At 35.1% G+C, this 22,497-nt stretch overlaps 1 protein-coding gene across 3 annotated transcripts; it reads right to left on the bottom strand.

Annotated features, from left to right (window-relative positions):
• Nucleotides 1-1,103: 1,103 nt before the first annotated feature.
• On the bottom strand, nucleotides 1,104-22,256 carry LOC140754770 (facilitated trehalose transporter Tret1). 3 transcript variants are annotated; one of them, XM_073089861.1, is made up of 4 exons: nucleotides 22,234-22,256; nucleotides 5,350-5,409; nucleotides 4,655-4,787; nucleotides 1,104-3,242 (listed from the first exon to the last, which is right to left on the bottom strand). In XM_073089861.1, the coding sequence occupies exons 2-4, from the start codon at nucleotides 5,368-5,370 to the stop codon at nucleotides 1,903-1,905; spliced, it is 1,494 nt and encodes a 497-aa protein (XP_072945962.1). In that variant the 5' UTR covers nucleotides 5,371-5,409; nucleotides 22,234-22,256; the 3' UTR covers nucleotides 1,104-1,902. The 3 variants fall into 3 exon arrangements, with proteins under 3 accessions (XP_072945962.1, XP_072945961.1, XP_072945960.1); XM_073089860.1 differs by lacking the exon at nucleotides 22,234-22,256 and adding an exon at nucleotides 19,768-20,021; XM_073089859.1 differs by lacking the exon at nucleotides 22,234-22,256 and adding an exon at nucleotides 11,057-11,196.
• Nucleotides 22,257-22,497: the final 241 nt, after the last annotated feature.

Raw genomic sequence — 22,497 nt, 5'->3', positions numbered from 1 at the left:
ATCCAAGGAAGCATTATTTCATTATTAGAGACTTTTTTTTTATAATATAAGAGTAGCAGACGAGCATGCAGTCCACCTGATGGTAAGTGGCTACTGCCGCCCGTGGAAATCTGTAATCAACCCCAAATAGGATTAGATATTCCTCCCTGAGGTCGGCCACAGATGTGCCGCTACCCTTGAAGACTAAGCTGGAACGCCTCGGAAAAGTCTGTCTCCCTTACCACACCCTTCAAACCGGAACACAGCAGCGCCTAACACTGCTGTTATTAGGTAGAAATAGGTATGGTGGTGGTGCCGCCGGAGTCGAACCACAAAGGGTTCTACCACCTTCAAAACTACTTCAAAACTTCAGACTACTTAGTGTAATACGTTTCTGTATTAATATTAATACATCACTGTCTTAGTACTGGTCATAGGTTTTCTCTTATATGAAAAGAGTTCAGCAGTAGTCCAACATGCCTTGAAAAACTTTTTTACTGAAGTCTCAAGTGTCTAGGTTATTAACACTGTTACTTAAAAAGAATTAAGTATATGTGGTGATGCTGCACAGGAGTGGAACGGGTTCCTTCAAACTTGGGATTCAAACACTGAAGTCCCAGCGCAAGAGATCCAATTTCAGATCGCTAGTCTATCATTACTTTATAGTCACTTTTTAACCGACTTCATAATCCCACGAGATGTCACCATGACCCATATTCACTTGTGCTAATGCAAGCCGCATTAGGGCTTAGGAAAATGGTTTTTAAAACGTATATTTGATTGTAATTCGTTTTAAATTATGTTGTAGAATATTTTTGCAGTATCATTTTTATGTAATACGCATTATGACCCCCATTTGTCACCGTAGTTAGTAAATACAATGCTTAGCCATTAGGTTATTAGTTTTTTGAGCGTATAAAAATCTTGCGTATAATTTTTTGCTACTTTTATAATAGTAGCAAATGAGCATGTTATAACTATAAACTTTTAAATTATTACGTGTCCCTAAGAAGAAAAGAAACGAACAATAAGTGGTCACCAAGCATAGACAACGACTTAATCAAATAGAATCAAAATCAAGCTCGAAAAAATTGTTTGGTATAAGTACACTGGAATAAAATATCTTCTTCATTATAAATTTCTTTAATTCAACTGTTTTCCCTGGGCAAAGAGAATTTATTATTTATATTCATATACATAATATTTTACATATATTTGTATATAGTAAGATATATAAACACAGAAAACTAATAATAACAAAGAGATAGAGTAGAGGCGGAGAATAAAATAATTCGAAAATACTTAGTCTAATGCAGGCATGTAGGAAAATTGTACTTTAAAAATATGTATTTTAAAAATAAGAGTCACTTAATATAAGAAAACTTAGGTAGTACGGTAATACTTATTAATAAATCACTATGTCTTACTACCTACTAATAGAATCTCACTATGTTACAACATGTCATGTTAACTTGGATAACTAAGTTATTTAACATAGGGGAAAACACGACAACATTTTTCGTGTAATATACACATCGCGTGCATCTCTCTAATTGTTGTGTCCCTTTTTCCTGATTTTGGTGGATGCAGTTGCACTGCCGTGCGTCTAGATTTGACTCCAAATAACTGAGAAAATAAGATGAAAAACTAAGTATGTTCTACTTTTTGTGAAAAATTGTTTTGATGTGTTTAGAAAACTTTCTTTAGCTTTATAATTACTTTGTATATATTTGTTACTTTAGGATTTGTCTTATGACTTGTTAAGAAAGAAGTCTCAACAATACGTACTATAGGATTATACAAGTTCTAATTAACACTATTTTTATGGCGCTTCTATAGGTTTTCATTACACGCTTATTTCCTTCATATAGTAACTACTATCATCTGTTTCTTAAAACCTATTTAAGTATTTATTTAAGGTAATCATTGCTTATTTGCTCTGTTACCATTCTCAATTAAACTTAATTGCACATCTGGTTCAATATTATTTGAACCTTTAAAGCTATTTTCTATATCTATTAGAGTTCTATCTTTAGTTTCAGGTAACATAACATACATAATGGATAAACACACTGTCAACATGGATGAGTATACCAGAAAAGCTCCCTGGACACCTATTGATGAGTACATATGAGGAGCTGTCTTCATTGATATCATAAAGGACGGAGTTAAAAACGACGTTGACAAAGTTGATCCTAAACTTCTGTATGCCAAAGGAAAAACTTCGCCACAAATCACCCAATTCAAAGGTGCTACACCTAAACAAAACGACAAAGTGTACATGATCATTAAAAACATTGGCAGTACATCTAATAGCCAGCCCTCCGAAAAGATACCAGCGTTTCTCATATATACAAAAATAGATATAGAAGAAAGAGAGAGAACCGTCAGCACTCCGCTCGTGAATAAAATCGTTCTTCGTTTATAGTATTTGAGTAAAAATATAGCTAGAAGTGCACAAATTGTCCTTAATAAGTCTATAACTGTGAATTGCCACGCAACTTGATCAGGATGCTTCTTATTCAAAACTGCTTGAAGAATCAAATTCCCATACGCTGGTACCATGTGAGCTCCACCGAATTCGAACACTATCAACATGCTGATAGCTATAATCGACGGTTTATAAAACTCTTTCTTCTTGAAAATTTTCAGTACATCTTTTAACGTATTCGTCACAGACTTCACAACGCCTTTCCATTTCTTCGTGGGTTCGCTGTTCTGTCTATTTTCTTGAATTTGCATTTCTCTTTCCTGTGATTTAATCATAGCTTCTAATTCTTCCGTTTGTTCTGGTCCATCACCTCTCACCCATCTGAAGGCTTTTCTTGCTTCATCGAACCTGCCTTTAGAGACTAACCAGCTTGGCGATTCCGGAGACAATGTAATAATAGCCATGGATATTAGCGGAAACAGCGCGCAAACCATTGCAGTATTCTTCCAGGTCAGGTGGGCACCCCAAACGTGTGATAACAAGATACCCAACCCTAATGTTATCGCAAAGGTTCCTAAAAAGGCTCCTCTGTACTTCGGTTCGGTGTATTCAGCAACTAATATGGCAGCTAAAGGTGTTCTTAAACCGAGTGCTAGGCCATGGAGTAATCTAGCGAAGATAAAGTATGCCACTGAGTTCCCCATGACGAAGATTATCCAGCCCAATAGCGCTGGCAATGTGGTGATGAGGTGGGCCTTCTGTCGTCCATATCTGGTCATGAGGATTGGGGATATGAAGTTGCCGACGATTCCCATCGCTCCGACTACTGATGCTGAAATTAAATAAAGATTACTTTATTAAAATTTTTATTTACTTAGGAAGCTTTATAAAACAAATTCTTATTAAATTATTTTGGTTTTGTAGGATCTTTCGAAGTAAAGTGTTTTTAGAAATCTTTGTGGTTCGATTCAAGAGATACCGCCGTTACACATATTCTTGCCTAATAACAGCAGTGTTCAGCGCTGTTGCGTTTCATTTCGAAAGATGTTACGGTAGACATCTTTATCCGAGGTGTCTCACCGTTGTTCTCAGGGGCAGTAATGCATCTTTATGTGTCTGAATTAATGATATATAAAGATTTTCTGTCATGAATTGTAAGGCATGCGTTTACTTCAGTACTTGCATTCTTAACGTAAGTTTTCTTTGATCTTTCAACGCCATGAGTCACGTAGATTGAATTGATTGAACCTACTTTATATTCATAAATAATGACTATTTGTTCAGCATTTGCCTAATTGGACTAGAACAAGTGTACCATGCCGAGATGTTTCCCATCAATGACTTTTAATTAATTATAATTATTGTAAGTGTTGTAGTAATAGTCGCTATAAATACAAGAATAATGAATTGGTAGATTAATTTAGCGAGGTTATTTGAATATCCCTTTGTATTTTTCTGCCAACTGATAAATTCATTGATGCTGAACTTGTTTTGTCTTGAATCTTTTCAGTTAAAACGAACAATTTATAGCTTATTCATCTAGAAATTCTAAAAAAAAGTTAGGCCGTGCCACGCTTAAATAAAATAGCTCATAAATTGAAACATTTAGTAGTATTAAAATAAAATATAAAATATAACGTATTTAAAATTCCCGTTGGTATTAATTCGTGACAAAAAAAGGATTCCTTCAAATTTTTATGACAATTATGTAACCAGTTTTACTTTATGGACATTTTTAGGAATAAATTAAAAAAAATATATGGTGTGTTCTATGAACCGTTACGAAACTCCAGAAGTTGCTATTTTGTAGGAGAATTATAAAAAAAGTAGCGTTAGTACACTTTCCGTGTAGTCGCCGAATCGGAATATTCTTCAGTATTCCGTGCCTGTCGTAAGAAACGATTAAGGGGAGGTTTCCAGGGTTGCGGTCGGCTAGAATGGGAGCTCGAAACGGCCTACTACCCCGGAAAGGACGACGACATGTGTGGCCGCATATCGCCGTTATCACGCGAATGTGTGGTGAGTAAAATGCTCACCGAGACCGTGCCCGAATAGGGAACTACGCTCGGAAGACTCCGGGAGTATTCCGTTGGAGTTTCCAGAGTTCTCCACGTAGCGCTGAGGGCGAACACCGGAAAAATCCCACAAAAACGGGTTTAGCTCCTACGACAATGGGTACGTTTTGAAGGTTCTCCCTTGTCAACAAAAAAAAAAGATTGAGAAAAGAGAACTAAGTATATTTACCTATCCAAGACGTTTCATGTTCCGTAAGTATGATGTCTCCAGTGGAGTTCAGCTGTGCGAAGAGTACTGCCGGGAAGCCGTGAGCGCAGCCGTGACCCGCGATGTTCAGCGCCGCGCCTGACACCACGAACGTCTGGAAATTAACACATAATCATCATCATCGTGAACCCATGTTGTTCTACTGCTAGCCACTCTTCTTAGAGTTTGTGTAGCCCATGTGGACATTGAACCCGCGACCTTTCCGTTTTTAGCACAACGCTCTACCTCAACCTAACTAACTAACTAAGTTAATGGCGCGGAAGAGTGTTCTTAGCGTACCCGTGGTCCCGACAAAAGGCGTTCAGAGGAACACCGTGAGGTTTTAACCGGTAGAAGCCCGGCATTTCCTTTCCACTGCCCGGCTTAGAGGAACCCATACGTAGTTTTACCTCGTAAAACAGGATATCATCTTAAAGTTAGAGAGATTTTATTTTGAATTTCGACATCATGAACTTTTTATCGTTTCATTGGCGATCCTAGCAGAATAGCCACTTCCATCGGCGATTTGCGTTCTGGTGATTTGATGTTCTAAATATAGCGTTTGATCGCTAGATCTAGTTCCAGAAAAGCAGCTGAATCGTCGATGGTTGCTGCTAGAAGTAGTACCTATACCTGGTTCCCGAATATGTACAACTCAAAAGTGTCCGGCAATTTACCTGTTTTAAAAGGGAGTTCATTTCTCCGTCGCTTGTTGGATCTTCATGTAGGGACAGGATCTATAAAGAAACAGAAAGGAATATATTAAATGATATTTAGATTTAATGAAAGACTCAAATCTACTTTAATATTTCCTACATACTAGTAGGTTGGTTTGGATTTTTGGAATTTGGATTACAGGAACATTTCACTTCAATGCTCTTTTTTGAACTAAACTATAAATTTTAAGAAAAATAAAATTACGTACCTATGCTTTGTCGACATCGTCCTTGTTTATTATAATAAGTACTACAACACAATACATGGTTCTATTGTAAAACAATTGTTTAAACAACTAGTGTCTATTCCCGGAATCGCATGTTTTCTGATAAAGACCCTATCGGGATAAAAACGAAAAAAAATCGGGGTAAATTGCTGAAAATCTATCGGAAAGAAATCATGAAAATATTTCATAAAATATATTCTAAGGCACCTAATTCTGAGGAGTTATAAAGTTGGCACCAAATTCTGAGGGATATAGACAAACGAAATACCTATAATTATTTCTTAAAAAGTGATTTTCCCAGTATAAGTATTTGCGTGTATGTTGTTTGTATAATCTACACTAATATTATAAAGAGAAACACTTTGTTTGTTTGTTTGGTTGTAATGAATAGGCTCAAAAACTACTGGACCGATTTTAAAAATTCTTTCATCATTCGAAAGCTACATTATCCACGAGTAACATAGGCTATATTTTATATGAAATATATTTGATGAATAGATTTTGAGGCGGTACAAAGTTTGCCGGGTCAGCTAATACTTTATCAAGCCAGAGTTGCACTTGCTCACAGAAGGTTCCGTGTTACCAAATTTGCATTTATTTTTAGTATTTGTTATCACAATATAGAAGTACATGCTTAAACTGTTTACCTATTACAGTTCTAGAGAAAGAGTCCGTTTTTACCCTTTAGGTACGGAACCCTTAACAGTAGCTATAAACTTTGTAAACAGTTATTACGAAATAACAGAGAGACAGTTAATTCTTATTTATTTGTATAGATTGTAGTCAACAGAACAATGGGTCACGATGCGTTGAGACACGCTATCGTAACCATTCGTGTACTGCGTTCTAAGACTATCTCAAACCAAAAAAAGAAAGATAAAGCCTTGTTAAACATTAACGATTACTGTAAACGTCAACTTTTATTTTATATTTATTTCTCATCCCCTTAAACACAAATGTATACGCGAACTAACGAACAATCCTCCGAATAATTTGCCAAACAATGTCCCCAAAAACAGACGCATAATCATTTCATTCGAGCTAAAAAGCTAACACCGCGCCGGTGACTGACGAATGTTCGTTGCGAAAACCAAAGGATTCAGTTATTTACGAACACATATTCGTGTCTATTCGTCAATATTCAGCGAGTATCTACAATCTAAATGTATAAAACAATATACCAAAAAATGATACTATTTATATAGGTAACAAGTCCAATTTCAATTATTACAGACATTACTCATAGATAAATTCGCGACTGGTCCATGAACTTGTAACGCGGATATGAATTAGGCGATAATTGATTTAATTGTTATAGATATCAATCGTAAAAGCGGAACATATATTAATTAGTCAAACAAGTTTTGAGCACGCGACTAAAGTATGTTAACTAACTAATTTATTAATGATACATCGATTTTAATGTTGTGCTCCATTTTACGTTACACATAATTCATTATTTGAGATCGCCATCTATCTTATATATAAAATTTTCGTGACACAATGTTAATTACCGTACTCCTCCGAAACGGCTTTAACGATTTTCACCAAATTTTATATGCATGTTCAGTAGGTCCGAGAATCGGCTACTATCCATTTTTCATACCCCTAAGTGATAAGGGTTGTTCACCCTTAACATTTTTTTATTTATATGGCAACACAACGTTTGCCGAGTGAACTTGTATTGTTATAAAACAATACGATACAATAATAGTTCGATTAAATGACGTGAATTTAGTTTTTTAAAATTATTTATTAATTATATAATGTAGACTTTTTATAAACGAACATGCAGTCTACATGAGTTAAATGACCACTAACCCTAACCCCTAGATAGAAATAGATAGAACCCTAGATAGGATTGAAATCCTACTTGAAATCGATCCGTGTGTTTCTACCCCTGGAGTAAGCGGCATTGCTTCTTATAAGTTGTCATTCTGAAGGTGGTAGAACACTTTAGGTTCAACTCCGGCGGCACCACTGCCACACCTATTTCTGCCTTATAACAGCTTTGTTTAGCGCTGCTATGTTCTGGTTTGTTGGGTGTGGTAAAGAAGACATAATTTTACCGAGGCATTCCAGCTTAGTCCTCAAGGGTAGCGGCGCATCTGTAGCGGACCTTAGGATATTTAATCGGGGCGGCAGTAGCCACTTACTCTGCTACACCTATACATAGATTAGTAAAGATTACTCACTCCTAACAAGAAAATGTACCCAGTTTTGAGAATTGAAATAGTTGCGTAAAAAAGTTTTGCCACGTCTCCGTGCTAAAATGTCCCTAAAATATTTGAAATAATTATTTATTTATTAATTAAATTACGTAATTATTACGTAAATTAGTTATTTATTCGTAAATTTTCTCTAAAAATGTTTTTATTTGTCAAGGATTCAAAAAAAGAACTTACTAAAATAAGCCATTTGTGGCTTCATTCAATTTCAAGGTGGCGAAGTATCTTTACTAATCTATGCTCCTATATTATAAAAACTGCCGATCCTAAAAACAAGAATTTTATCTAAGGATGATCACAAAGTCGTAGTTACTTCTAAGGACTAAAATATATACTCATAGTCTAAACTGTCTATATCAGTTTCTACCGCTGGACAGAAAGAGGTGTGGCGTCGAAAGGACAATTGTTACCTATTTCAAGTTCAAACTATTAGTAGGTAAGTTTTGTGTAGGCAACAATCATGTAAGTGTCCACCTACGTATAAGCGGAAATGCATTTTATAGACGCAATTAACACAATGTAAATAAAAGAATTATTGTATTTTTACCAATTAATTAAAACTAAATGTGATCTCTTGAGCAACTGGTAGATCCAACGATTAAGTATTGATTAACGCGACTGTGTATGTAGCAACTTAAGTTAAATTACGTTAGCTTAACTTTCTTGGCGACTATTTTAAAATTGAAATGTGAAAAGTTGAACAATCAGTATTTTACATGACTTAAAACTTTAACCACTAATTTTAAAAGTTTTTGATGTGAAACATCTATAGCCGCACGTAAAACCGATTTCTGGCGTGGCGACGCATGCCGCACGCTATACGATGGTATATATATACAGTCTATATGCAGTAGTGTGTACGGTGTGGCGACGCGTCGCCATGCGCAAAAATCGTAATATTTTATTTTATCATTATGACATATTTAGTTCCTATCACAATATGTTCTTTTCTGCATATTACTTTTACAAAATAATGTCGATTTTTCACATCTGCCAGGCGTCCCGTGACGGCTCACATTGTTTTTTTTTTTTACCTGAAAGAATACCTGATGGTAAATGGCTATTCCCGCTCATGGACATTTGTAATCAACTCCAGATAGGGTTGAATTCCTACCTGAGGTTGGCAACAGTCGCTTATCTGCTTCTGAGGACTCAGTTGGAACGCATCGGATAAGTATGTATTATGCCTCCATTAAGACACCTTTTAAAGCGGAACTGCTGTTATTATCTATATTCATAGATTAGTAAAGATACTTCGCCGCCTTGAAATTGAATGAAGCCACAAACGGCTTATTAGTAAGTTCTTTTTTTTAATTCTTGACAAATAAAAACATTTTTAGAGAAAATTTACGAATAAATAACTAATACTGCGTAATTTACATATTAAATAAATAATTATATCAGATATTTTAGGAACATTTTAGCACGGAGACGTGGCAAAACTTTTTTACGCAACTATTTCAATTCTCAAAACTGGGTACATTTTCTTTTTCTATGTCTATATAATACAAAATAAATAAGTGTGAAAGTATGGTACCCCCACACGAACCACCAAGAGTTGTACCACCTTCAAATTTATTAAATGTGTAACACGGAAGCATTATTTCTATTGTTATTTATAATATGACAGTATTCTGAACTAAATTCGATTTAAGCTTCGCAAAATTCATTGTTCCGTGAAGTAGAACTACAAATTGTTTCGTTTACGTTTACTTTTGAACTAGGAAGTGACTTTCGAAGTAATTTCGTCGAATCGGATGAATAGTTTTATTTTTTAATGAAAAGTAGACAGGATTAATTTGTTTAATGACTAATAAGTACTTAATGTAGAATAATTTAAATCCATTTTCCATTTAAACAGCTCAAAGTACTACCACTGCCCTGCATGTATATTAAAGCAGTGTGTATATTTGTAAAAGAGCATCCAGAATATTTCCATTTGGACACTGAGATGAAGTCTCAGAGATTGCGCCGCAATGCAAATAAACATAAATTATATATACCTAGCTGTCGATTACAGACGCTCAAAAGAAATGCACATCATTCGATTATTCAAATCTTTAATAAAATACCTGACCATTTAAAAGATCTGCCTATTAATGTTTTTAAAAAGCGTTTAAATGAATGGCTTCTTCTTAATAATTTTTACAGCCTTAAAGAATTTTTTGACAATTTATGAATGTATTACTAGATATTATATTAATTAATTGCATGACTAATAATGTTGGATATTTATATAAAAAATAATAATTGTGATGTGTGTATTAATCTGACAATTTGTTATTTAATATTATAAATAATATTGGAAATATTTTTGGTCTGACTGTATATTTGCACGCCTTAAAGGTAAAATAAGAGGAAATAATACTTTGTGTTAACATCCATTGTACCTTATTTAGCAAATAAAGATTATGATTATGATTATGATTATGATTAAGGGATTCCCAGTCACTGATTTTGACTCTTTAAGTGCTGATACTTATTTTTCAAGTACTTCTTATTTTTTGTCAGGTTTTAGTTCCGCGAATTAGATAAAAAGTATATTTTTTCCATGTCGTTAAGGATTAATTTGTTTAATGACTAATACCTACTTAATGTAGAATAATTTAAATCTATCGATTAAGCCGACAATCGCCTAATTCGCGATCTAAAAATCTATCAAAACAAACCGAAAGGTTTTCCCGGTCAACTATTTTGATTTTTTGAGCAATATTAAGTGGGTCAGGTTTAAGTTCCGCGTACGAGATAAAAAGGGTGTCGTTTTCTTTATTTTTCCATATCGTTATTGATTTGTATCTACTATTAAGAATAATATAATATTTCGCTTGCTGAAGTTTCAAATTAAAACACACTCGAAAATTTAATTATTATTTTTCATCATTATGTCAGTTCTTATATTTCAAATATCTGTACAAAAATAAAAAAAAAAAAATATGTTACGGATCTAAAGCACTAAATAGTCTGAGCTGAGAATATTTTTATATAATATTTCATATAAAAATATTAGTATAATATTAGTATTATTTTTACGTTCGATATATAATTATAAACAAAACCCTATTATTCGTTTAACAAAACTGTAAAAAGCAAATTAAAAAATTACGGTAAAATACGAATGCACTTCAATGTTATTTACCACTAAGTATTTATTATATTAAAAAACAAAATAAAATATTGATGAATTATTATTAAAAAAAATAAAAAAAATATTACCTCTTCAAATTAGTTCCTTCCGCGACCAACAAGCTAAAAAAATGTTTGCTACAATGGAAAAAGAAAAAAAAAATCACCACACAATTTCCATTTTCAAATCTTGACGTACCGAGCTACGGACTTCGACTAAGCGTTTTTCCACAGGCGAATTATGTTTTAAACTTTTTTGCTGAAACGACCTTGACTTTTGAATAAAATCCAATTTAGACAGCCCCTCGGTTGTATAGAAAACTGAGGTACCAGGAAGTGATCTGTGATTGACATTACTGCACGTATTATAAAATTATTATGGAACTTCGATAAATAGATCATTGTGTTGACAAAAAGTATAGTAATTTTATCAGGCGCACTTATTTTATTGCGTAAATATTTTAATCAGAAAACACGTGTAAACCACAATCCGAAAGTGAACTACTTTTAATACTCGTAAACATCTTATATTGTTTACTTTTAAGGATTTACTTTTATGTCAGCGAATAATCGACTATTAAAAGTAGTTCTAAAAATTTAAATGAATACTAGTGGTGCCCGCAGCTTCGCCCGCATTTTAAAGAAATAATATGACATACATAAAACGGAAAATTTGTACCTGCATTGGAATGACAGTGGTGCCATCTGTCGAAAATTGGTCTTACCAACTCCCAAACCCTCGTGGGCTCTTGGAGAACAACTTTGCTAAAGATCATCACTTGATCAAATGCATAGTTTCCGATTCTATAACTACTTACGTATTAAAAAATAATTAAAAAAACCTTTTCCCACGGACTAAATTGTGAATCTAAACCATTCTCAAGTCCCCTTGAACACACACAACAAATTTCATCAAAATCAGTCCAGTCGTTTAGGAGGAGTTCAGTGACATACACACGCACATAAGAAATATATATATAAAGATTCACATGATCGTTCACGAGTTCACGACCCCAGTGGGGGTCGCCATACTGATCTGATGCGCAAAGGGTCTTGGGTTCGACTACACAGATATCTAAATGATGAATTTAGATTTCTGTTTCTGGGAACATGATAGGTGATTCATGATTCTTGATAGATGACGATGAACTTGGCGAACTTATACTTTTACTGTTATTTTATGTCTTGCAAATAAATATATTTGAATTTGAATTAAGGTCTGGGAGTTTGTGTATTTCTCTATGTGTGTGTCCATGGCACCCACGATACAGGGAATCCTAGTGTGAGGTTGTGAGTGTAGAGAGCGTTGATAAAGTCAATTTTTTTAATTTAAATAACTATTGATTCTCTTTCTAGTCCACCATGTTTTTGGCGATCATGGACATCTGTAATTTTAGATTGGTGTGGACTTGATATCGGCCATAAATACCTTGCTACCTCTAAGGACTAGCCTTGCCTTTTTTAAGTGTCATCCTAGCCGATATCGAGATTTAAAACCTGAATTCAATCAAGATGTTATGACTATTATCTCTAACAATTAAATCTATTTTAAGTTCTTATCCAATTTAATGTCATGTGTTGACTTGACATTAGTTTCAATATGAGTTATTGAATTAGCAAAAAACTATCACTGTCTAAAAGGCATGCCACGCAAAAACTGACTACAACCTGCCGATACGGTAAGTAATTTTTAGGGTTCCGTGCCTAATGGGCGTTAGCGGATTCGCTGAGCTGTGTATGTAGGTATTATGATAATATTCCCCCGACGGAATATCATCAATGGTGACTAATTGAAACCACCCATGCTAAAAAAAAAAATTTGCATTGATTTTCGGAAAAGTAGCCAAACTGCATAATTACCTTTATTTTAAACCTCAAATCAGTATTTCTTTTTAAAACTTAAATCAACATTTTAAAGTTTTAATGAACACAGGTAACAGCAAATTGACAATAATGGACACTATAAAAGAAATATTAGATCCTGTTTACGCGGCAAAACAATGAATTGGTAAACCGAATAATTCGGCCGAATATCCGGTTCGGTAAAAGTCAAACCGAATAATATTCGGTATTCGGTTATTCGGTGAAACCACTATTCGGCGCATCTCTAGTATTATGTATGGCCGCTCTGACAACAAATAAAGTAGCATTAAAGTTCATTAATTAAAGGGGGCACGTAAACGGTGTTATTGTCATTTTTTTGTTTTAAAATTGTATCAGGCGTTACTTCACGGAAATCCATTCTAATAACTTAAGATTAAAACTACGCAACAATCAATATTATGATGGTATATATGTTACAGCCAAAGTGATCACATAGCTATTATACAAAATGTCTAACTAATTTGTCCAGACAATGTGATGAATTAATCACTTTATCCGGCCGTTATATTATATATAGCAGGTCAAAGTTAAAGCAATAAATATTTTATTTTAAAAGTCCCAAATACGGTAAATCTTAAGATTGACTAAAAGTATTAATGATGAATTGTGTTGTATCAGCGTCACATTTGTTGTTGTATTACAGTAACTATGAATTATATTATAGTCTAGGTCCGAATTATCCAGTATAAGTTATAAACTCAGTATGTACCTACTTTAAATATGTATAAGCGATCAGAGACAACAGTAAAGCATTAATTTTTATTACTTCACCCCACAGCTGATTTACGTATATCGTGTACAGAGACTGGGCGTAAAACATCTCAACTTGTCTATTATTCGACCTGTGTATCATTATAAAAAAATTAACAAAAAAATACAACTGACTTCTATGTCTCTACAAAGTAAAAAATAATTGAAATAAATGTTGGTTTAGTACATGTTTCTGAAGTCGGAGCTCAATATATTTCGTTGGATAACGATGTAAAGAGCGTGTCTAATATAAGCGCCGAATTATTAAAATCGGTCCACTAACGGCGGAGTAATTCGTGTACATACATAAATATATATATATATATATATATATATATATATATATACCGGCCGAATTGATAACCTCCTTTTTGAAGTCGGTTAAAAATTACAAAAATATAATTATGCTTAAGGAAAGTTTAAATATAAACTTCTAATCTTAACCTATACTTGTTTTATTACTTTACCCAAGTCTTTGAATATACTTTGACCAAATTGAGTAGATATTATACATAATGGCTGTAACATATATTTTAAATCATGCAGTATCTAATACCCTCTCTCCCACATAGGATGCGTGCACATGCATATAAAAATATTCACCACCACACATATATATTTTGAAGGTGGTAGAACCCTTTGTGGTTCGACTCCGGCGGTACCACCGCCACACCTATTTCTACCTAATAACAGCACTGTTAAGCGCTGCTGTGTTCCGGTTTGAAGGGTGTGGTAAGGGAGACAGACTTTTCCGAGGCGTTCCAGCTTAGTCCTCAGGGGTAGCGGCGCATATGTGGCCGACCTCAGGTAGGAATATCTAATCCTATCTGGAGTTGATTGCAGATGTCCATGGGCGGCAGTAGCCACTTACCATCAGGTGGACTGCATGCTCGTCTGCTACTCTTATATTATAAAAAAAAATATATATGCCACCAACACGTGTCTCATTCTAAAATGGAGCATCATCAGGATCACTCTTCAACTTATTTTTTTTTTGCTCACTTTATGTAACAATAACTATAAATACGGTTATACGGAACCCTTCGTGTGTGAGTCCGTGTGTGACTTAATTTTTTGTTTTAATTATGTCATAATCCCTTTCAAACCAAGACTAGATATATACTTGTTTTACTTATGAAAAATATGTACTATTGTATGTAGGTATTTTTTGTTATATATTAAACAAGTGTGCAGCAATTTACATTTATAGTGGTCATTCTGGACCAGTGGCTACCAAACTATAGACTAGTAACTAGTAACTTTTAGCAAAAACCTTCGTGGTAACCAGTTGTCACATATGTGTATATCAAGGTTATGCGTAATATGTTCTTCTTTTTTTATAAAATTACTTATTTACAACTTTTACTGCGCATTCCAACTTTAGGTACTCATGTCTAGTAATTCATGTACTAATTTTATCAGGATTCAAATTTATCAGAGGTTGTTTTTTATAATATAGAAGTAGCGAAGGAGGTGGACTGCATACCTGATGGTAAGTGGCTACTGCCGCCCATGGACATCTGCAATCAACCTTAGAAAAGGGTTGTCCCTTAGGTTGGACATGTATGCGTCACTAGTATTACTACCCCTGAGTTTGTGCCTGAGGTATCGGAACTCCTCGGATAAGTTTGTCCCTGTAGTTCCCGGACCAGAATAGGGCTACGGTATCCCCTACCTGTCGTAAGAGGCGACTAAAAGGAGGCTTCTGGGGTCGCGGGTGGCAAGAGTGGGAGCTCGAACCGCCCGGCCAGTGGCCCCGGGAAGGACGGCGATATCTGTGGTCGCATACCGCTGTACGCACCAGACGGTGTGGCGAGCGTCAAGCTCACCTGGGCGGAGCCCGACGGGACTATGCGCTAAGAGGACTCCGGTTGCGTTCCTTTGGAGATCCCGGAGCCCTCTACGCAGCGCCGAGGACGGCCAAAAAAAAGGTGGCAATGGCTACCTACCATCAAGTAGCCTGTATACTCATTTGTTACATATATATGGATTTATATACCTACTCGTACGAAATCCCATCTAAGTTATGATGAGGGGAAAACACGCTAAAACCTTTTGTGCAGTATGCAGTAGGTAGGTGTAGGTACGTGCATTGCCAGAACTTGGTATCGCACTCCGTGCGTATTGAACACAGAAACCCTTTTCTATGTGAGGTTTCTTAGGACATCATGTTTTAATGATTTGCCTGCTTCGTTTACTTGATTTGGACATTTGATTTTTGTAAGTCAAGGTAAACGAATTCTTTCACTATTCAATGACAATAACCTAATTATGATATTTTAATTGTTATTTCGAGGCCGAAGTATAAGTAAAAACTTCAAAATTCGTACCAAATCCAATAAATATTATATGTTGTTTATTTATAAATAATAATTCGCCAAGTACGAGTTGAACTCGCACTAGGAGGCTTCCGTACCACAAAATGTTCATTATTTTTTACTTGTTTTCATTCATTTTATTATTTTCAACAATACTTAGTTATATGAAACAACAATAGATGGCGTTGGGGTGATGATGAATGATACGTAAACAACGTATAATAAAATTAAAATAAGTATATTAAAATATGTCTTATGGTTCTTATTTGTATTTGTATTTATTATAATACCAGTAAACGGATTGTAAAAAATTCAACCGTCTTCCTAGTACGGTTTAAAAATTTGATTGAAAAATGCCGAAAAAATCCGGTTTGTTGTATGGAGACCCCCTTTAATTTTCAACTTTATTTTATTTTTAGTATTTGTTGTTATAGCTGCCGTTATGCCTCCTCTGTAAACATTTCATGTGTCTATCTATTACGGTTCCGGAGATATAGCCCTGTGACAGACAGCGAAGTCTTAGTAATAGGGTTCCATTTTTACCCTTTGGGTACGGAACCCTAAAAATAACTTTGCTTACTTGAACACATATACACAAACTTAAATATAAAACAAACATTGTTTGAAATCGTGAATTATTTTTAAAATAAAATTATATTTTTCCAAACGGAAAAGTTACATCGTCGGGAAACGATAAAATAAAATCATTTATAAACTATCAAGACACACGAAGTGCATTACCAAATTCCGGTATTTATTTCATCATAATAGAAAAGTATATAAATGTATTAACTTTTGAGAACTGTTATAGACTGTTATACAACTTTTAAGTTTTCCCGCTATGTTTTCCTTCGCTATAAAATCAAATGATAATTAATTTGTACAATTAATGTTTAGCTGATTTTTATTACTTAATGGATGTCCAATAAGTGTACATATAAATAACAAACGTAATTAATATTTTATATTGCGAATATTTACGATTTCCTATTTACCATACTTATTATATTGTAAATGGTATGACCTTATGTATTACCTATGTCGGTACTGTTTGTAATAAAAATATAAGTACCTACTTACATAAGTACTTAGTGACATAAGTAACCAGTGCCCTTTGCCCATACATGTACAATCAGCGTCCCTAGCGGATTGTATCAGAACTGATTGGAAATCTATGGGAAATACGGAAAAAAACAAATTGGTCATTTTTGTCGAAATGTAAAAACTATACTAAGGGTACAGTACAAGTACTTAATATAACCTGACTGACTGAAGCTAACACTTTTTTGTTATACTTCGCAGCCGAACTGAAGGTCTACTGTCGAAGTTTTCAATCCATCTTGAGTACCAATTACACCCGAATAAGTTATAAATATAGAATAAGGTACCTACATATTGGCATTCGTGCCTATTCATCTACGCGGCGATCAGTTTTTTTTTTATAATACAGAAGTAGCAGGCGTGCATGCAGTCCACCTGATGGTAAGTGGCTACTGCCGCCCATGGACATCTGTAATAAACCCCAGATAGGATTAGATATTCCTACCTGAGGTCGGCTACAGATGCGCCGCTACCCCTGAGGACTAAGCTGGAACGCCTCGGAAAAGTCTGTCTCCCTTACCACACCCTTCAAACCGGAACACAGCAGCGCCTAACACTGCTGTTATTAGGTAGAAACAGGTGTGGCGGTGGTGCCGCCGGAGTCGAACCACAAAGGGTTCTACCACCTTCCAGATAGCTACATAGGTACGCTTAAAGAACATTTCCCTCCGCTATCGAATAAAAAAGGGCGATACAAGGACAGAATCTGAAATCATACATCAAAGCAATGTGACAGCGGTACCAAGTCATAAGTTACGCCATATTGCAAAATTAGTTTGCGCATCTAATGCGGTGTGCTCACCTCATCTGTTGCGTTGCAAGTAAACGTCTCACGGAATGGTCTGCTGTTTCCGGGTTCGATGCCCGGCCGGACATACCTTTTATCAATACTAAATCTATTTTATCTCCATTTTCATTTGGGCTGTTGATTTCGAAAATTAAAAATAAGTTTCGAGTTTCAAACCTGAGTTTTTGTCTACCGATGCCTAAGAAATGTGAAGTTAGCTAGATAAACGTAAGTAGGAAGTATCAAAGCATACAGTCCACCTGGTGGTAAGTGGCTAATAACACGTATGAACATCTGTAATAACCAATCTCGGATAAGATTAATATCCAATCTGAGGTCGACCACATATGCGTTGTTCCTAGTTTCCTACCCCTGAAGACTAAGAACGCCTCGGATATGTATGTCTCTCTTACTACATCCTTCAAACTAGAACACAGCAGCTTAACACTGCTGTTATTAGTCAGAAATAATGTAATGTAGGTCGTTTAAACCATAATTTATAAATATAACTAATTCCAAAAACTAGTTTCAGACTAAATTACGAAGGCGTGGATATATCGCAGAATTTTAATGTAATGCGATTTTTTTAAATTTATTTATATGATGTGAAAGTAACTTTTATGGTGATATCTATTCTAAAAGAAACCATTCACTTCTTGTCAAATTTCATCAATTTGGAATATTGAAGTGATATTTTAATATTTGCTGCTATATAACTTAAAGGTTCTAACATGGAAAGTGTGTTTGCTGGTATGATAAGTCAGTCGCGAAAAGTATTCTTGGTTCGATCTCTGTGTCTCTGTAGTACCAGGATCAGAATAGGGCTACGGTATCCGGCCTGTCTTAGGAGGCAACTAAAAGGGGACACACACAGAGACAAATACACAAACACCCAGACCCAGAAACAGAATTCTAATTTCATCATTTAGGTATCTGTCTGGCCGGGGTCGAATCCGGGACCCTTTGTGCGTCAGACCGGTATGGTGACCGCTCCGCCACGCGGGTCGTCAATAGCCTAGTGGTTAAGAAACTCGGCCTCTTGATCGAAGGTTCCGAAGTTCAAATCCCAGACGCACCTCTGATTTTTTAAAGTTATGTCCGTATTACAAATTAATTATCACTTGTTTAAACTGTGGAAACCTGCATACCTGAGAAATCTAAAAAAAGGTACGTCATGTGAAGTCTACCAATACACACTTGGCCAGCGCGGTGGACTATGGCCTAATCCTTCTCATTCCGAGAGGAGACTCGTGCACAACAGTAGTATAGTAATGGGTTGATGATGATGATGATATTGAGATATCATTACTTGCCTTTGAATATCTATGCTGTGTAGACAGCATTTTTTATAACATAGGTACAATAAGTGTTGAGAAAATATGTGAATATTTTAAATATTTGCACAGATTCAAAATATTTTCATTTACTTTGATTTTCGGGGCAAATTATTTGCCGCAAATAGGACAAGAGCTCTCACCGGCACTGCGGATGTCAAAAATCTCATTATTTGCAGTAAAAAGTTATTTTATTTTACTAAATTATACTTTATTCGTTTGAACCGGTTTTCGAACACTCCTTTGATTTGTCAACCGATGATCTCGAATTGAGCATAATTATAATTATGACCCGTTTGAGAGTAATCTCACTGAGTTATATAAAATATATATTATGCATTCGTTAACTTGGTCAAAGGCTTTGTAGAACATTGGCCAAAGGCAGTGAAACATATTATAAGTAGTTATTAATTTGCAGAATAGTTTTCTAATGGTTTTTGGAATTATGACAGAATTATCTTTGCTTATTTAACAGAGAGATATACGTTTTAAAAAGTAGTTATTTTTTATAAATGAACGTAAATAATGTTGACTACATATTTAAAACATACATACAATATAATAAAATGGTACGTAAGCTAATTCGTTATAGGTAAATAATACAATATAATTTGTCATTTTACTTACGTGAATTATTTTATTTTTGACGATAACTCAGCAATTTCTGTGTCACTAGTAATGCGACTCATATTAAATAACACACACAATTATCAATAACAATTTAAAAATAAATGTACGTTATTGTATTTTTTATCTACAAATTTTAAGGCAAAACTATGTATAATCTGTGAAAAACCGCGGGAAGTCACGCCGCCATGCGGACGTAGTGAGGGGAAAGTGTCGACGGTCGATTTCTCCCTCGGCGACTAATCGACTGTCGCGACTCTTGCGCCGGTTACGACACCACCCTCACTCCTCTGTTTATTGTTACGTACGCGTCAGGGTTCTGTTATAAATAATAAGGATTTAAAAACCTTAATATACGATATTTTATCAGCCATATTTTTCTTCAATCAACTTTGTAATTTATTTCTTGGAATGGAAACATACCTATTTTAGAAAAATGATAAATATCTACCACACATTAAGATCCAACTAAATTCGTCATTTAAGATACTTCCTTGGCCGGGAACTAAACCCGGTACCCGCTGCTTTACATACCGGCATGGTGATCTGTGCCACGCGAGCCATCAAAAACAAAAAAGAAATAAAAATATGTACGCCTAAGTACGTCTTAAATTAGTATTATACCATAACGAGCTTTTGCCCGCGGCTTTGCTCGCGTTACGAAGTAATATTTTCATCCCCTATTTTATCCCCTTTGGGGTAGAATTGATCAAAATCCTTTCTTAGCGAATGCCTACGTCATAACATCTACCTGCATGCCAAATTTCAGCCCGATCCTTCCAGTGGTTTGGGCTGTGCGTTGATAGATGACTATGTCAGTCAGTCACCTTTGAGTTATATATATTTAGATTTCATGATATAGAAGAGCATAGTTTATTACAATGTCACGTATTTAAGTAGCGATATTTCCATAATCTGTGTTCCACGGTTGGAAAGACAATTAAATATCAAATACAAAAATGACAATTTATTATTACGATAAAATACGGAACCCATTATTGTGTGTAAGTTTAACACTTGACACTTTCTTGTGTTGAATCTAGCTCATGATCCGAGGATTAGCCTTTCTTTAGCACATGGTTTCAACTATACTGAATATCACATACTTAAGTAGTTTTTATTTCAAGTTCGCGAAATATTCATATTTGACATTTTTGTTTAAAAATAAACTTGCTTAATTAAATAAACGATAGTTGTATTGGTATGCGTCGCATGTAAGTAATTCCGGGTCTGATAACTTTATTGTACTTTGAGTTATTAAAGTAAAATGTAAAATACTTAAAATTATTGAAATAAAATACCTGTGTGTTTTTTTGCGTTAGCAAGTTACACTGCTTTAGCGTAAATAAATGAGAAATTCTTTTAGGCATACGTTTAAACAATTTTTAAATGAGCAAAGAAGTACCTAGGTAATATAAAATTTTATATGCATATTCAGTAGGTCTGTGAATCAGCTACTATCTATTTTTCATACCCCTAAGTAATAAGGGTTGTTTACCCTTAACATTGTTTTATTTATATGCAACACAACGTTTGCCGGGTCAGTTAGTAAAGATATATAAAGATTTTCGAATCATTATCCAGCGCGCAATATCGACAAAACGAAAGCGAGAACATAAGTAATAATTGTTCAAAGTGTCAGTTTGACAACTTTATCCTTTTTTCGCAATTAAACCATAACTATAATTAAACTGACAACGTCGGGCAAAAGGTATTTGACGAGCATCGGCTGTACCACAAAATAACACTTTGTTTTGTGGCCATACGGTGTTGAACTGTTCTTTAGCTCATGTTTAGTAACTAATATTACATTTGAACATGTTATTAGTAATTAATCTTTTTTTTTTTGTTATCGAGGGGGAAACCTTCAAAAGGTACCCGACAATGTGGGAGCGACGCCGGGTTATGTGGGATTTTTACCGCACTAAAACCCCCCCGGTGGCCGTCCTCTGCGCTGCGTAGAGGGCTCAGGGATCTCCAAAGGAACGCAACCGGAGTCCTCTTAGCGCGTTGCCCCGTCGGCCTCCGCCCAGGTGAGCTTGACGCTCGCCACACCATCTGGTGTGTACGACGGTATGCGACCACACATACCGTGGTCCCGGGGCCGCTGGCCGGGCGGTTCGAGCTCCCACTCTTGTCGCCCGCAACCCCGGAATCCCTCTTTTAGTCGCCTCTTACGACAGGCAGGGGATACCGTAGCCCTATTCTGGTCCCGGAACAGGGACAATTAGTAATTAATCTAAGTGTCCAATAATCCAAAGATCGAAAGTTGACAATGTCCAAGGGTGACAATGTCGAAGGAAGGATTGCAAAAAAGGGAATGGAAATTGATAACGGACACAATGCTGCTATTTAAGTATATTAAGTTAATTTAAGTTTGTTTGTTGACTTAAGTTAACCTTAGCACTTAATTCTAACTTGAACTTAGCACCAAACTATGAGAAATAAGGAAATTCAAAGACTTACCGAAGCTTACAAATGACTGATTTTTGTTATTCATATTTCTATAAATTGTGACTATTTCTAAGATTGATTGTGTGCTTTATAAAGGCACAGTTTTAGATGATCTGTTAACCTTGTATGCAAGGTGACCATTATCACGATTCTAATAGGTATTATCTACGATCTGTAACCATTGAATAAGCATAATGATAAAACATAAATTTTGCAAAACCTAGACCAGAACAAAGCATTAATTATACATAATTAACGACAATAATTCTATTCTGC

The sequence above is a fragment of the Epargyreus clarus genome, unplaced genomic scaffold (assembly GCF_041222505.1).
Source record: "Epargyreus clarus isolate Ecla_fem2 unplaced genomic scaffold, WU_Ecla_fem_2.2 ptg000031l, whole genome shotgun sequence".
NCBI classification, from domain to species: domain Eukaryota; kingdom Metazoa; phylum Arthropoda; class Insecta; order Lepidoptera; family Hesperiidae; genus Epargyreus; species Epargyreus clarus.
Note: the sequence above shows the minus strand (reverse complement) of the source record. Positions and strands in the feature narration are given on the sequence as shown.